General features: G+C 37.4%; 1 protein-coding gene across 3 annotated transcripts in view; it reads right to left on the bottom strand.

The window, feature by feature from the left end:
* gig (tuberin) overlaps positions 1-18,136 on the bottom strand; it is a 619,250-nt gene that overhangs the window by 500,918 nt on the left and 100,196 nt on the right. For all 3 annotated transcript variants that reach the window (XM_067150053.2, XM_067150054.2, XM_067150056.2), the window contains 2 exons: positions 17,391-17,591; positions 7,910-8,051 (listed from right to left, as the gene is read on the bottom strand). In XM_067150053.2, the coding sequence (XP_067006154.2) occupies positions 7,910-8,051; positions 17,391-17,591 (343 nt within the window). The remainder of the gene's footprint in view (positions 1-7,909; positions 8,052-17,390; positions 17,592-18,136) is intronic.

Raw genomic sequence — 18,136 nt, 5'->3', positions numbered from 1 at the left:
AAAGCGAATGCCTTTTACTGCTGGAAGTGTCTGAGGACAAGTTCGGCTCACCAGATGCAATCTTTTTATTTGACTCCTGTAGGCGACCTGCGCATCGTGATAAGATGAAATGATGATGAAGACGACACATACATCCAGCCCCCGTGCCAGCGAAATTAACCAATCATGGTTAGAATTCCCGACCCTGCCAGGAATCGAACCCGGGAGCCCTGTGACCTAAGGCCAGCACGCTAACCTTTTAGCCATGGAGCCAGACAAAGCAGAGTAAGTTACATAGAGTAAGTTACATAGAGTAAGTTACATAGGATAATAATGAACTTGGTCATGTAGGGTAAGAGAAATAAGAGGGAGACCAAGGAGATGATGTTTAGACTCTGTCTCTAATGATTTAAAGATAAGAAGCATGGAATTAAACAAGGCCACAGAATGAGTTACAAATAAAGGAATTTGGAGGTATTAAGTAAATTCTCAGAAGCTTGCAGATAGAACGCTGAAAGGCGTAACGGTCTATAATGAAGATATATGTTGGTATGTATGTAGATGAATGTATGTTCATTAGCACTGTGATGGTAAGGATTCATTGTTGAACCCACTAACTTGTTTTAAGAAATACGTCCCATAAAAAAATCCCTCAACTTTTCTCTTCTTTTAAGAAATACAACCCACAGAAAATGTCCCTCAGCTCTTCTTACAATTCGTTGAGTGTGCCAATAATAGGGATGGGGAAGTCTGCATAAAGAAAGCAATGATAATGCCATTAGGCTTATCATTTTTGCTACATCCACATACATGAATGTGCGGAGTACCACTTTCCCACAAACAAATACATAAGGAAACATGGTATTCGTGTGACTGTAAGATTGCCAATCAAATAGATCGTGTACTAATTGATAACAGGCATAGAAGCTCCATAACCGATATCAGAGCTTACAGAAGAGCTGACATGGGATCTGATCACAATATGATAACTGTTTGAGTTAAAATTAAACAGAAAACCTCATTAAAGTCATAGACTGAGGAAAGATGGAAAGTTGACATTGAGAAACTGATGTAGGAGAATGAAAGATTAATGTGGAAATTACAAACAGATTTGATATTCTGGGAGAAGATTCTATAGAAGACATTGATGAAACAAATGACCTAGTTTGTGAATGAATGTGGAATAATGCAAAATAAATCATGACAACAGTAGCAATGAAAGTGATACTAAATGGTGTTAGTAAGAAAAAGAAATGGTTCAATGAGGCATGTCAGGATGCGGTTAATGAAGTGTCAACATGGTTGCCTGCAGTCCAATAAGAATATAGATGTAGAGGAACTCTACAGAGAAAAACAGAAATAATGTAGTAAATTAATTCGTAGAAAGAAAGAGAAAAAGAAAAGAGAAAGAGAAAAAGAAAGAGAAATAAAAAAGTCTACCTGAGACAACAAATAGAATCAATCCAAAGATGACTACAGAAACAGGAACATCCACAAGATGTATGAAACGGTAAACCAAACCAAACCCCATGGCATTACAGCCCTTGAAGGGCCCTGGCCTACCAAGCGACCGCTGCTCAGCCTAAAGGCCTGCAGATTACGAGGTGTCATGTGTTCAGCATGACGAATCCTCTCGGCCATTATTCTTGTCTTCCTGGACCAGATGGAACTGTAAAACATAATTAAAAAAGGATTTCAACTAAGATCGAGTATTATGAGAGATAAGTCTGGAAATTTAATTTCTAATCAGGACAAATTATTAACTTTGGTTCCTTGCTGAATTGTGTATCTGCTTCCCCATCAGAACAACAAATACCAGAGTCATCATATCAAGAGGTATAACAAAGTATATGTTTAAAAAGCAACAAAGCTTCAGGTAGTGGCAATATTCCTGCTGAGCTTATTAAATATGGTAGAGAAAGATTACATAATAATAATAATAATAATAATAATAATAATAATAATAATAATAATAATAATAATAATAATAATAATAATAGAATAATTTATTCAATTAGTTTTCAAGTCCATGTTACATCCAATGATTCTACGCATTTATATACACACTTTTTGCATACCATTTATGGCACCAGGGCCCCCTCCATCTGGTCCATCATTCTTTGTAAGTCCTCCGTCCACAACTCGTTATCCAAGTTGCCTTGTCTGAAGTCGATTAGCACACTCTCACACGTTCTTTTTAGTACAATGGTCTGTAGGTAGGCCTGTAGCTGTTTGCTCACTTCCAATTTGTCCATGTGCTTCTTGAACAAATTGGTAACTAGCCCGTCCCACGTTATTACCACAGGGACCATCGTCACCTTGGCTCCATTGTACATAAGTGATAGTTCGTTGGCTAGCATCTCGTACTTTCTTCCTTTAGTGGTTTCAGTCTGTTTTAGAATATTTTTGTTTGTGATTCCAACTTCAATTAACCCCTTCAGTCCTGAATTTTTCTGTTTAGAAAGAAAAATCATTTCTGACTGGATTTTGATTTTAGGTCATACTGGGGATGTACTTACAAAATTTGGTTGATGAGAGACCTCCCATTACAAAAATATATCATGTACAGTATACTGTACATTTGGTTTCAAGTGTTGCTGAATCCTAAACTCTTACCTTGGGATGGCAACCTTCTTAGGACAGGATTTGGAGGTATACAATGTTTCTACTGTACTAAATAGTAAGCCATACATTCCTATAGAACTGAAATGATCTATTTTTGAGATATTTTCATTGTTTACAGATAATTACTTACAAATATTCATATTTTGTTCACATATTACCGACAAAGAAATGCTTCATAACAATTCACATTCATTTCATTGCTTATGAAATACTGAAAAGCACTTCCTGTTCCTATTTATACAAAGATGTACTCCACATTTTCTGCAGATAATGTGTGATCGCTGGGTGCAATTAATTTTCTTGCATCGAGTAGGTTCTTTATTGCCATCATGCTCTGGTAAGTGATCAACACTATCCTGCACTTCCCTCTATGGTCTCCTCTCAGTTGTTTGTTTGTTATTAGTTGAAGGTGATATTACAGGGCTTGTAGATAGCCTTCCTCTTTTGATACACTTGTATTGGTTATCAATCTTCAGAAAAGCTTCAGCTACCCTAAGCCTGAAATCTAACAAATCCATTATCTCCTTCTGTGTCAACCCAGCATTTCTAGCATTTTGACTGTACTCCATCACTCAGAGAAAACAAATATGTATGCACTTCAGAAAAACGTGACATACAAGCCAATCAAACATGAGGAAAGTAATTAAAGTGTTGTTTGGTTTGCACATTGTCATGGGAGCAGAATATCAGGCCTCTGTGTCAGGAAAATATCTTCAACAGAAAGTTCAGCATCTCCAGAAGTACCAATAGTATATCCATTGCCACTTGCTTCGGTTGGGCTGCTTAGAAATCATCTCAACATCAGCTCCTGAAATATATCGCAGAATAAAGCTGTATTTTAATAATTATTAGCTAAAAATTTGGGCAACTCAGTTTGCCATAAGAGTACTGGAGTTTCATAATGTGTAATAATATTGAATGTGATAACGTACCAATGCGCTGTATTTGTGGCTGGTTTGTGGTTCATCCTCATCATCACTGGCTAGTTCCTCCACATCAGACACATCTCCATTCTCCAACAACTTCAATATCATATCAAAGTTGCTTGGGTTCATTTTCATTCTTGATGTGCCTGAATTTCAACAAAAATATATTTTTAGGGAACTCAGAGAACAAAAACAAAGTTTCTTTTTACATGTCTAAGAGACAATCTAGAGTATACAACACTTAATCTTCTTCTATATTACTAGAAACTACCAGGTATATAAATAAAACTTTGTGAAAGATAATGAACTCAGTCACACTATTTGCAACACTTGAGACCCCATGTACAGTATACTGTACATGCTAATATACATGGATGTTATGAGTCAAGGGATATGAAAGACCAACTATAATTAGTATGCATATTCTATTCAAACCTTTATCTTTAACCCCCAAACAGAACTTTACCCTAAACAGAATAAAATGTTAAAAATAAAGAATAAAAATTTTCCCACTTACCTCCACTAACAGCATGCTTGTCTGCCATGTTTGTTGTTTATCTTCATAATTCACTAATGTGTTGGTAGATGTAACTTCAACCAATTGAAAAACAAAGACAAAGCATAGAAGTCTCTAGCAAGATAGAGAACTCCCCTATTCACTAATAATTCTTGGTGCTATAAGCTAATGAATTTGATGTACAGTATACTGTACACCTGGACTGAAAGGGTTAACAGGATTTCATTCTTTAAAAGGTCATGTATCATCAGAGCCGGTTTGTTGTGTTCAACATGAAGCTCAGTTTGTATGATGACGTCTGACTTTATTCTAATCCGCTGATAATAATAAAATTAACAATAATAATAATAATAATAATAATAATAATAATAATAATAATAATCGTATGGCCTCAGCTACCGTGTGCAGACATTTCAATTTGACGCAATCTGGATGTCTGCTCGTCAATTTCGACGTTCCGTTTTACTCTAGGCCCACTAGATGGCAGACCGTGTAAACCGAAACTCTCTTGGGCGTCTATGGCCGAGATTTAATGAATTTCGTCGGGTAAACACCAAATGTGTCACCAGAGATCTTTTAGATGCCGACATTGTACGACATGGAGTGTCGAATGGACTTTTTTCCGCCCTTCAAAAATGCAACTACCTCTGCCGGGTTTGAACCCACTATCTTGGGATCCGGAGGCCGACACTCTACCGCTGATCCACAGAGGCAGCTACATATATATATACATATAGGATCATTCTAAGAATATAGTACAAAGAAGTTATTCCAAAAGAATGGCAGGTACCACTTATTGTCCCAATCCATAAAGGAGGGGATAAGGATGAACTTCAAAATTACCGTGGTATCTCTCTTCTAACATGGCCTACAAAATTCTGTCTTTTATTCTTTTATAACGTTTAAAACCATTTGCTGAAAATGTTATTGGGGACTATCAGAAAGGTTTTCTAGTAACAGATCCACTATGTAACAGACTCGTCACTTCACCGGTATCTACGAAATTTGCCATTTTCATAAACTTTTTTCTAGAACTAATATGGACTCACCCTCATCTTGATATACTCCATACTTTACTCTCTTACTGGGACTTAAATACTTCAGTGAATATTTATTTGGAAATCACATACTTTGCAGGAACTCCGCTCTATCCATCTCTACGATCTGCTATAAACTGGCTACCTTCTTGCCTGCTGACGTCATACGACATCGCTTAGTTTGTTGCGCATGCTCCCGTAACATCTGGAATCTTCCAGACGTATTTCTCCTCATTATTTCCCCTCTACTCTACCGCATAAATACCTGGTCCTTTTCTGGATATTTTGAGATGGACTTTAGCCTGTGTGGAGGGAGGAACACCAAACGTCGTCTCCGTCCTCAGGGACATGTGCCCAGGAGTCTCCATTTTGGGGCAGTACTACGTATTTCATGATGAGGTATGACAAACTGTTAATTTATTTTCTCTAAAAATTCAAGTTGCACCAGGAACAATTTTCCTTGGAAATTCTGATAGGGAGCATGGCATTTCCAGGCCAAGATTCCACTCACTTTTTTACTATTTAAAGTTTCCTTTGAAGAACTTAGTTACAACTCTCTTTCGAGCTGTGCGTGTGCGGTATTTGGAACTCCGTGAGTCCTACACACGGTCATACGTAATCAGTGCTTCGCCATTCGTGTTTGCAGTTATAAGTGACTGTCTTGGAACAGCTTTATTTGAATAATATTGTGATTTCGGCTTGCATAATTTTACTTGGTGTCAATTCGTGTGGTAACTAATGGTAACGAATGCAGTTCTGATTTATATATTTAGGCTTTACTTCGAAGATTCTTGCTGTTGTGTTCTGATCTTGTAACTGTGTATAGCTTTTTCCTTATATTTCTTGTTACTCTTGGTTTCTCATCAGATAGGCATATTTTTCCTTTTCCTTCCCTGTTCCTTTCCATTCCTGTTTTGTTCTTCCTCATTTGTTCTCTTTCCCCTAGATATTTTATTTTGTATAAAGATTTGAATATTCATATAACTGGTTGGGAAAGTACCACGTTTGTATATTCTTCTTTTTGTGTAAATTTGTAAGAGGTTTGGTTTGTTTATTTCAATATATCTGTATCCAAAGTTTATTATGCTTTCTTATCTATTCTTCACCCGTCATGTCCCTAATTTCACTTGACACTCCCGTTTTTTTCTAATGTTCTTACGCATGGTTTCCACTGTACTATGTGCTAGTTCCTCTTGAATGCTATTATCTTGATAGTAGGAAATCTTTATTACCACGGCCTCTATTATCTATTTGGCATAACTGGATGGCATGAATACTATAGCTACCAATTTGGAAACTACTCGGTGTCGTCGATATATTAGGATCTTCCCTTAGCACAATTATTATTATTATTATTATTTTATATAACCCCAACGGGTTACAACTACAGACAACGTATCTGCAATTAAAGCTATTAATGATAAGGTGTGGGATCACAAGGAGTCTGTTCATTATCTCTTTGCAGATTTCTTCAAGGCATATGATTCATAGGGAAGGGCTATGGAACATCATGATGGAGTTTGGATTTCCTGTAAGATTAATTAACATGTGCAAACTATGTATGGATGTTAGCTGTGTTTTGCTCAAGAGTAGAAAATCAAGTTCCTTCCAGAATAAAACTGGATTGAGACAAGGGGGTGCACTGTCCCCTCTTCTATTCAACATTGCACTGGAAAAGATTATCAGGAAACTAATTCTTGTACCTGCTGGCATCATACTGGGGAGGCAACAAAGTCAATGCATATGCAGATGATATTGTTCTTATTGGCCACAATGAATTAGAAATTAGGCAGTTATTTGTGGAACTAGAGGAAATGGCAGCAAAAACTGACTTACGGGTGAATGATAAAAAGAGACATTACATGGATGTACACAGACCGAATTATGAGGAGGTTGACAGACTGCCTTTGAAGATTGGGAAATATATATTTAAAAGAGTATAGGAGATTAAATTGGGAAATATATATTTAAAAGAGTAGAGGAGATTAAATTCCTTGGTGTATTAATCAATGATCAAAACCGAAGGTAACAGGAACACCAAGCTAGAATTAAGAAAGCAAATAAGGCATTTTATTCTATGAGCCCTATAGTAGGCCCCAAGTTTTTAACAAGGAATGCAAAAATGATTATCTACAATACGATCATTTGACCAGTACTTCTGTATGGTTCCAAGACATGGAGTATAACCAAAAAAGATCAGCAGCAGTTGCGAGTCTTTGAGAATAAAGTTTATAGAAAAATATTTGGCCTATGTTCGATACTATCTCCCAAAGCTGGCAGAAAAGATCTAATTTTGAGATTTACACACTCTCTCAACAATACACTGTAATGGGTGTGATAGAATCCAACAGACTGCGCTGGGCTGGACATGTACTGAGGATGCAGGATAACAGAGCACCAGTAGATCTATACAAGGGATCTCTTAATGGGAAAAGACCTTCAGGAAGACCCCGATGCACCTGGAAGAAGGAGATCAACAAGGTATGCCAGACCCTCCAAATTGGTAACTGGGAAGAGTGGGCTCAAGATCAAAAAGGATGGAAAAGGATTGTGAGATTGGCACAGGAACTTCACGTCTCTCAGAAGCCTACGGAGTGAGTGAGTGAGTGAGCGAGCGAGTGCATTTTATGTATTTTATTCCTCACAAAATTATATTCTACACTATAAACTGTTCTGTGATGTCACTGTTTTGTAAACATCTCTGTCAATGTAAATCATCACCACCACCTATTATCATGTCACCACAGTAACTCACATAAGACCCATTATTTTACATGCAAAACCAAGTCTTGTTAAGATTATTAACTAGGTTAATTAATGCTTACCAATATGATCAATGATGGTCTCAATAATCTTGAGCACTACATCCCAGGATGGTTCATGCAACTCCAAACCATACTTGTTTATTAGTCGCTGGATACTCAATATTACTTCATACATGACTACAGAGTGCTTACTCTCCAGAGCCTGTAACACCATTAATCTGTTTTTATACAGGGAATTTCATACTGAGAAGTAATACATAAAATATTTTGGAACTTCAAAAATAGTTGAAGAGTGTTAGACTATTTGTCAGTCTACAGAGAGAAAGCAAAGACCTATACTGTATAGCACATTAACATTTTCACTTCACATAGCCATTACTAATAATTTCCATGGCACCCTAGATGAGAACATGCCAAATAAAGAACTAGGCAGTAGTAGTAGCTGCTTTTGTTGTTACACCTTGCTAGTGCAATTAGGCAAGTTATTTTTACATAACTGAAACACATATTTACCTGAAACCAATTGGATAAATTCAACTAATCATAATTTACGCGAAGGACAAGCCTGTTTATCACTGCTCATTTAAATTTCCTGCTCTACACTGATTTTTATACCATACAGTATTATCCCGCTTCTACGTTCCCTTATTCAACATTTTCCAGTCGTTTACAACATTTTTTGTTGGTCCCCTCAAATTTCCTATGCTCACAATTTATGAAAATCCTTAAATTTGTGTTTGTGACATTTTTATGCTTCCCACCATTTTCCACTTCAGGCTGTTCGAAACTGGAAAAGACTGAAGTAAAATGGCATTGCAACTGACCTATAATGCTTCGAGTAACCACGGCATGATGACAGCACACAGTACAACACATGGGCAAAATTAGCTGATTACAAATATCACGGGAAGCTATGCAAACTGCATGATATTCTGACAAGCAGGTTGCCTATGCAACAATATGGATGTGTTTTTGGGCTGGGGGTCTACTTGAAATTAACATGGACCGTTTTGCGTGGACAAAAAACCAATGCCATAATCAGACAACCAGTGCTACGTTATATGGATGGAAGAATGACGCCATTCTGGCGAAAGGAAAGCCAGGTTTTTGGAAGATGTTGATGTTGAATGTATTAGATCTTTAAAGAGAGACTGTAAACAAAGCATTGGCAAATAATTTTAATGGGAAAACATTCATTCAAATTCTGAACATTGCAGATGGAAGAGAAAATTACCGTATTTCATCTTCTAAGCCTAGAAACACGTCCAATATTTGACTTTTCCTGTGCAGCTAAGAAAATAGTAACTTTTTGGAGTAAGCCTACATAATGTAGGATTAATTTCATGCAAATTAAACAAAGTAAAACCAATTTTTGTTTCTTCCTTAAATTCTCTCCTAAAATTAGGGTGTACAGATTATTTGATGGCACGTATTATTCGCATATATACAGTATTTTTGTTTTTGTTACGTTTATGTTCTTATTGGAGTCGAACGGTCAAAGTCATTTGCTGCAATCTTGTCATATCATTTTTTATCCTTCATTATTGTTGGTGTTTGGTTTCCTGACCAATAATGAGGCGGGAGGGGGGGAAGAAAGAAAAGAAAACTTTCTCTATGGAAGAGAAGGTTCAAATCTCTGAAAGAGCCGATTCGTTACCGCACTGCACGCGAGTTGCAACTCTCTGTATCCCCAAAGAATACAATGGTGAAAAACAGAGAGAGCATATATTCAAATGCTTCAGAATGCAGACCAAACTAAAAAGATAAGAAAATATGAAATATGAGTCATATTCCAAATTGGAGGAATTAGACAATATACAGTAGTAAAAAGTAGGTCTGAAACTTTAAGAGCTGTAGGCATTCCAACTGGTGGTGTGCTCTAAAGGGAAAATTAACGTAAAGAGGTGAACATTCTTGGAATTGTACATTTCAGTGCGTCTAATGGCTGGATTGAATGATTAAAGAAAAGGCATAACATAACCTATAATATTCTTCATAGGGGGAGATTCAAATACAGTTAGTAACAGAATTGGATCAATGGGTGATTGAAGAAGCTGACCAACAAATATGAACCCAGGAACCTTTTTAACCTAGACAAAACTGGACTGATTTTCAGTGTGTTGGCCAGCAAGACTTTGACCTTCAAAGGGCATAAATGCCACAGCAAAATGGGGCTCACAATGATGTTGGGCTGATGGCTCTGAGAAGATGCACCCATTCATGATACGTAAATCTAAAATGCCTCGTTGCTTCAAGCATGTGCTATAATTATCAACTGCCTATGATGCCAACTATAAAACTTGGATGACCTCAGATCTTCTTTTGACAGCAATGGGCTGCTCTGGATGCAAAAATAGGTGTGCTAAATAGAAAGATCATCATCAACCACTGTCCTGCATATCTCATGGATGTTTATATGACAAATGTGCAGTTAGAATTTCTTCATGGCAACTGCACAAACAAGCTGCAGCCTGTTGATTTAGGAGTGTCCCTTTAAGTCACTTTACAGGAAGAGCCTGGTGCAGAGAATTATATTCCTTATCCCTTTCAGACCTGAAAGAAAACTGGCGGTGTGAATTTTTGTTTGTACGTCAAAAACTGACTAAAATGCTCTTAAATACATATATTTTTAGTTTATTCTACAAAATAAAAATTAACATCTGAAAAAAGCACCCGCACAATTGTGCGTGTCAGGACTTACTTCACTACTTACAAAAAAGAAAAATGACCTCAAACATGTGAATATACAAATGTAGATAATCAAATGTTCTATTTTACAGTGGGGAATAATTTAAAACAATTAAATCTTCGTTCAAACACAAGTAAACGTTATATTTTCTACATTGAGGAGTAGTTTTGCTATTACAGCCCTTTTGGCAGCAGCAGCTTGTCGTCAGACCTGAATGAAATGTGGAGGTGTTAAAACGTCGAAAACTTACTAAAATGCTCTCAAATGCATGTTTTTACAGTTTATTTTACAAAATAAGAACTATCGGCTGAATAACAGGACCCACACAATTGTGCGTGTCAGGACTTCATTCACTACTTTCAAAAATGAAAGAATAAAAAAAATCAGCTCAGTACATGTGAATATGCACATGTACATGATCAAATGTTCTATTTTACAGTGTGGAACGGTTTTAAACAATTAAAATCTTATATATTACATTTCTCATGTAGAGTACGAGTTTTTCTTTCACAATCCTCTTTGTGACAGCACCCAGCACTCCTGCATGCATTGCCTGTAAGGAAACCTAGCCCGCACATATGTGCGTATCAACATTCAAAACCTCATGGTATTACGTACGATGTTGTAAGTTCACAATTTACGTTTGCTACACAATCTACACACTTCATTGATTATATTCTCATATTCAGTAAAGCTTCTAGATTAATATGAATGCAATAAATAAGTACTTACTTTAGGCATTACTGCTTCCCGCCATATTGCTAATGAACTGTATATTTAAACTCTTCTTCCTGCCCCCTGGTGGTCAAGTACTAAATAAAAACAGCTGAAGTACATGCTACGTGTCCCGCACAAGCACTGCAGTCCGGTCTAGCGCCAAGAAAACGTCAAATAAGCTCAAACATAAATAAAATACGAACCCGCACAATTGTGCGTACACAGTCTGAAAGGGTTATGGATGCTGGATAGCAGGTAGGGACCCTCTTCGGAGGCAGCCCTACCCAGGGAGTGGCGCCCCTGCCTATGTGAGTCCCAGAGCACACTGACCCGGTGTGTAACATCTGGTATGGGTCCCAGCTCAGGGTTACGAGTGAAGACCTCAACGGCATCTACGGCGGAGAAGGTGGACTTCGGTACGGCGGATATGGTGGAAGGGGCATACCCGTAGCGTCTGTACTCCAGAGGAGCGGCTACGAAAGGCGTCTGTCTCCATGTTAGGGGCGGTCTAATTTTGAACCTGGCAGTAGGTATAAAATGCCTTTGGGTGTGGCGAGCCCATCGTAACAATAGCCTATATGGACAAAGCAGATATGGTACCTCGGAAAAGGTTAGGGCATCCCCTGCTAAAAGCGACGCGCAGCTCTTCAGGTGCTGGGGGAACTGTGAAAAATGGGCAACCAGCACCAAACTACATCAAAATTGCAACAGTTAATGTACTGACACTGACGGGAAAGACAGAAGAACTGGTTGACTTCATGATAGAAAAAGATATAGCCATACTTGGACTGTGCGAGACCAAGAAGAGGGGTACAGGGGAGATCCCTCTGAGAGAAGTATACAGGCTGTATTACAGCGGAGGACCTGAAGCAAAAAATGGAGTGGCCATCATACTTAGAAGAGAAATCCAAGAATATCTGGAATATACAAAGTACGTCAGTGATAGGATGATGATGATGAGACTCCAGTTTGAAAATGGCGTGAAAGATCTATTTCAGTTGTATGCCCCACAAACTGGTTGCATAGATGAACATCTAGAGGACTTCTTAGAGGAAGTGGAGAGAGAGATAGAAGATAAGGAAGTACTATTGATGGGAGATCTAAATGCACAAGTTGGAATGGAAAGACAAGGAAAGGAAGATGTTGTAGGGCCCTTTGGATATGGAAATGGAAATCCAGAAGGCGAGTTGTTGGTGGATTTTTGCATGAGGAATCAAATGATTGTTGGAAACACCTGGTTTAGGAAGAAGAACAGTCAGAAGATTACAAGGTATGGCTGGGGAGACAGACGAACAAAGACCATGATTGATTATATAATCATAGAGAAAGAACACCGGAAGAACCTTGTAGATGTAACAGCCATGCCTGAAGAAGCCTTTGGTGGAGATCATAGAGTTGTGATAGGAAAATTGAAAATTGGAAAGATTGAAAAACCCCAGTTAAGAAGAGAGAAAAGAATTAAAGTATGGAAGTTGAAGGAGAAAAGCATACAAGAAGAATTTCAAAGGGAAATAATACCCTTGGTACCCAGGACAGAGGTGGGGAATGTTGAAGAGGAATGGAAAAGATTTAAGGAAGCACTGGTTGGATGTGCAGAAAAGGTGTGTGGTAGAACATCAGGAAATGTGAAAGACAAAGAAACATACTGGTGGAATGATAGGGTAAAGATTAAAGTGAAGAAAAAGAAAATGGCATGGAAAGCATGGAAAACATCTAAGACTGAAGAAAGTAGAAGAAAATATGTGGAGGCAAAGAATTTGGCCAAGAAAGTAGTGGAGGAAGAAAAGAGGAAAAGCTGGGCCTTATTTACACAGACATTGAGAGATGATACGCAGGGCAGCAAGAAATTACTGTATGGTATCTTAAGAAACAAAAAGAGAGATCAAGTAAACACCAGATTTGTGAAGGATGAAGGTGGCATAATTTTAACAAAGCCAGAAGAAATAAGAAATAGATGGAGAGAATATTTTCAGAAGCTGCTGAACATAAGAACGGATGACAGTCATTCAATGGACGACCAGGAAAGGCAATCAGTTGACGAAGAAATGGATAAAGAAATTACAATGAATGAAATTGAAATGGCAGTAAGAAAGATGAAGAATGGAAAAACTGCTGGAATAGATGAAATTTCAGTGGAGATCATAAAGGCAGCTGGAGCTGTAGGCCTGCAGTGGACATATCGGGTTCTCAGGAAGGTCTGGGAGAATAAGGAGGTCCCTGAGGATTGGCAAAAAGGAATAATCATCCCAATTTTCAAGAAAGGTGATAAGAAAGTTTTGAAGAACTACAGGGGAATTACTCTAATATCCCATGTTGCTAAGATAATGGAAAGGATACTGGAAAGTAGAATAAGGTTGAGGGTTGAGAAGCAGATACAGGAAAATCAGTTTGGTTTCAGAAGTGGAAGGTCAACAATAGAACCCATTTTTTTTATGAGACAACTAATGGTAAAGCATTGGGAGTACGGGAATGATATGGGGATGACATTCATTGATATTGAAAAGGCATATGACAGTGTCCCTAGGACGAAAGTTTGGGACAGTCTGGTGCAAAAAGGAATTGGACAGGGATTAATAAAAATGATCATGGCATTGTATAAGGAATGTTGTAGTTGCGTGCAAACACAAGTTGGCAGGACAAGTTGGTTCAAAATAACTAGTGGGCTGAGACAGGGAAGTGTTCTATCACCAATCCTGTTTACATTAGTCATGGATGACATCATGAGAACAGCAAAAGCAGCATATGGAGGAAGAGAAATGAACATGATGTTATTTGCAGATGATATTGTGATTTGGGGAGAAGACGACAGGAAGGTTCAAGAACAGTTGAATGTGGTGAATGGGAAGATTGAAGAATGTGGATTGAAAATAAGTGTAGAAAAGAGTAAAACTCTTGTTATGACTAGAGGGGAGAAAGAAGGGAAAGGTCAGATTAGACTTGCAGACAAGCACCTGGAAGTAGTGGAAACGTTTAAATACCTGGGGAGTGAATTAATGGAGAATGCTCGACTGGATGCTGAGATTAGTAAAAGGATTCAAGCTAAAAGTTGTTTCTATCATAGTGTAAGAAATATGTTATGGGACAAAGATGTGCCAATGGAAGCAAAGGATACTATGTACAAGATGTATTACGTACCCATAACAACTTACGGAGCAGAAACTTGGACAATGACAAAGAAGGATGAGAGTCGAATACAGGCGGCCGAAATGAAATTCTTGAGGAGTATGATACAGAAGAGTAGAAGAGACAAAATAAGGAATGAGAAAATCCGGGAAGAAATTGGAGTGGAAAAAATGAATGATAGAATAGAGCCGACTAAGATGGTTTGGGCACATAAAGCGAATGAGCGACGAAAGAATGCCAAAAAAGGTGATGGAAATGCAAATCCAAGGAAGGAGAGGCCGTGGACGACCAAGATTGAGATGGAAGGATACCATCCAACGCAGCATTATAAAAAGAAACCTGGACTGGGACACAGTGTTGGAGGAGGAGTGGTGGAAAGACCGAAGAAAGTGGAGAGGAACCATATTTGCCCCTACCCGGCTACAGCTGGATAAAGGGAAATGATGATGATGATGATGGATGCTGGAAAGTTTCAATCCTGAATTATAAGCTATAAATTTCATTTTTGTTCCGTATTGAAGTGCAATTATAAGAATAAATTGGCAAGTAAATGATATTACTTGATGTATTGAAAAGGTGGACCCTCTTGTCAATTCATTATTATATTCAATCAGGGATGCGATTCAATTCAATGCAAAGTCTTGGAGGGCTTTGAAGCAGAGTCTATATCTATCTATATCCCACGTCGTTCCATCTATATGATAGGTCGATGAATGAAGCCCATCCACCAACTTCTGTCTTTGTACTTTTCTCCTTCTTCAATGCTGTCCCAGTCCCCTCCTTCTTGCTGAATGTCGTTTTTCACCATGTCTGTATATCGCATTCTTCTTTCTTGAAAGTAGGATTCTTCAAGAAACATCCCAACTCTCAGATGCCAGCGGAAGAAATAAGAAAGCAGCTTCCTGATTGACGGTGAATGTTGCAGTCAAACTGCACTATTCAAGATTTTGACTGAATGATGCTATGAAAACTGGAGAGCAAAGAAGTGTGTGCAGGATATGGTTGCGGAACGAACTTCAGCTGAGTCACGCACCAGTTACAACGAAAAAGATGAGCACAGTGAAGTGATGCCTACCAGTGCTCAGGCGAGTGCAGCGGTAGACATTTTACGTTTACATCTGTCATATCTAGAGGAGGTGAAAATAATTTTCTTAACCTTTATGAACTTGAAAAGCAAATAGTGGACATTAGAAATATGAAGTGTAAACAGAAATTGATTCTGGACTATTCTGGTAGAAAGCAGTGATTGTGTAATTTTAAATCTGAAATAAATGTGTGTTAATGTTGTAAATAGGCACAACAGCAGTAATTAAAATGTTTCATCCAGAGAAAAAAATGTGTTGCATTTTAAATAATTATGTAACTATTCTATGATAACTAGATTAAAAGAATATATTACACAATACTTTAACTGCCTACCAGTATCCTTTTCCTGGTCAGTGGATGAGCAGAAAGACAGTGTAGTATCAACAGTTAATTTACATTAGACCTTTATTCAGGATAAGCAATAGGATTAAGATTGAAATCCTCTATAAATTAATAATATGCATTTTTAACATTGATCCTTTCACGGCCCGAACTTGTAGACATGATGTGGGCTTTCAAGTTCTCGCCTTGTTTTCTTAACATGGCATAAGACCAAAAGCCCACATCATGTCTACAATATGCAATTTTGTAACAGTTCCCTCCTTTCACACAGCATTTTTTACATATGTAAGTTGTTTCCCATGATTTACACTTTCCTCCCGTTTATACAAGTATTCTCTGGGTCCCTTGAAAAGTGACGAAGAGTGCTGTATATGATTTTCAAGCAGAACTGGATGAGGGATTATGATTATTATCATCATCATCAATATTATTATTATTATTATTATTATTATTATTATTATTGTTATTATTTCCTTTCCAAAACAGCAACTACCATAACCTAGCTTTGCATAAATGAGAAGTCATCAATGGAACTGAAATTGACATATTTACTACACAGAAAAAAATATTCACCTGTTATTGATTTACAACCAAAGTTCAAATAACTCTTATCATATTCATGATATCTATCTATCTATTTTTTTTTTTTACCACTATGCACACTGCTCACCCTCCATATTTCATCCTCACAACAATTACCACTGTTTGGTGTCGGTCCATTTTTACAAATACAACAAGGAATAGTACAAATTAACTGACTTAGTAACATGCTTAATCAAAACGCTATTCAACTGATTGAATGTCCAAACACTGACTGTACTCTGTGTGAAATCAACAGCTATTTATCTACAAACATAAAGTACCAAGCTTCAAGAACAATCCAGAATCATAGATAATTATAGAAGAATACCATCAAGTAAACACTTAATAAAATCAGTTACTAGTCGAAATATTGGGCTACAACAGGACTCTAAATGTCACATTTCATTCATTACACTGCCACAGGAAATGAAAAATAAATTTTAAAATTTTGTACTAACCCACAGTGCCCCAGAGAGGGAGCTGTGGCTTCCCACGGCATTACAGTACACACTTTCGGATATATAGATGGGAGAATGAATGAATGAATGTGAATAAACAATAAGGGAGGGAGGAGGATGTATAGTATTGTAGATACCTGACAAAATTAAATCACTGTTCACTGCCAGTAAAATAAAAAAGAAAGACCTTACAACAGAGATGAGCTGGAATGCAATAATTAGTTATGATAATGATGATGATGAGAGAAATGTTATTAGGTGAATTGTCTAAGCAAAGAAACTGTCACAATTAGTACTATATTCACGGTGGGAGGACACGTTGTGTAAAATGCCTCATGAAAGCCTGCAGATCATTTCGCACAAATAATGGCGTATGAAAGGCTTTTAATTTTTTTTTTTTGTAACTTGGTTCATTTTTATTCTAAAATATTAGAAAACAACTCATTTCTTTTTATTCCAAAAACCATTTAATGATATAAATATCAGTGGTATATCATCTTAAATAAAAGATGAATATCCAACTCTGCCCAAACCAAGAACTCACATGAAGGAAGGAGGGAAGCACTGATGTCAGTTTATGTTTGAGCGTTGTCACAGGTTTCGTCCCCCAGAGTCCCATACTGATGTAAAACACAGCTCCACGCAACAAGAAGATGTCCTGGAGCGAGGATGGTTCCTGCAGAATGCGGCACATTGTATACAGAGCAGAGTGACCCATGTGAGTGCCCAACAGGTTGCGCATGATCTGTAAGAATGAATTTAAAAAATACATATTTAGGTTGCAAGTAAGGGCATGCACTCAAATTTCCATCTTATATAAAATATGATGACAAGGTATGAGACGAAATGTAAACTAGCTTCTGAATAATATCTGCTGATCAATATCAATTATTTTTTATAAATAAGTCTGAACAAACTAATGGATCACTGGTTTCCAAGTAATCATAGTATTGTGTTTTCTGGCATGACAATTCCAATTTCAAATTATTCTTTTCATGATTCTATAGTAAAGTTAATCACTTTCAATAAGTAATAATGTTATTGTTTTAATGTCCCACTAACTGCTTTCGACAGTTTTCGGAGACGCTGAGGCACTGGAATTTTGACCCACAGGAGTTTTTACATGCCAGTAAATCTACCAACACGTTGCTCACATATTTGAGAACCTTCAAATACAAATGGACTCAGCCAGGATCGAACTTGCCAAGTTGTCAGAAAGTCCAAGTCTTAACTGTCTGAGCCACTCAGTCCAGCTAATTTAAAGTCAGATATATTCAATTCATTCAAAAA

This window comes from Anabrus simplex, chromosome 6, assembly GCF_040414725.1.
Source record: "Anabrus simplex isolate iqAnaSimp1 chromosome 6, ASM4041472v1, whole genome shotgun sequence".
NCBI classification, from domain to species: domain Eukaryota; kingdom Metazoa; phylum Arthropoda; class Insecta; order Orthoptera; family Tettigoniidae; genus Anabrus; species Anabrus simplex.
Note: the sequence above shows the minus strand (reverse complement) of the source record. Positions and strands in the feature narration are given on the sequence as shown.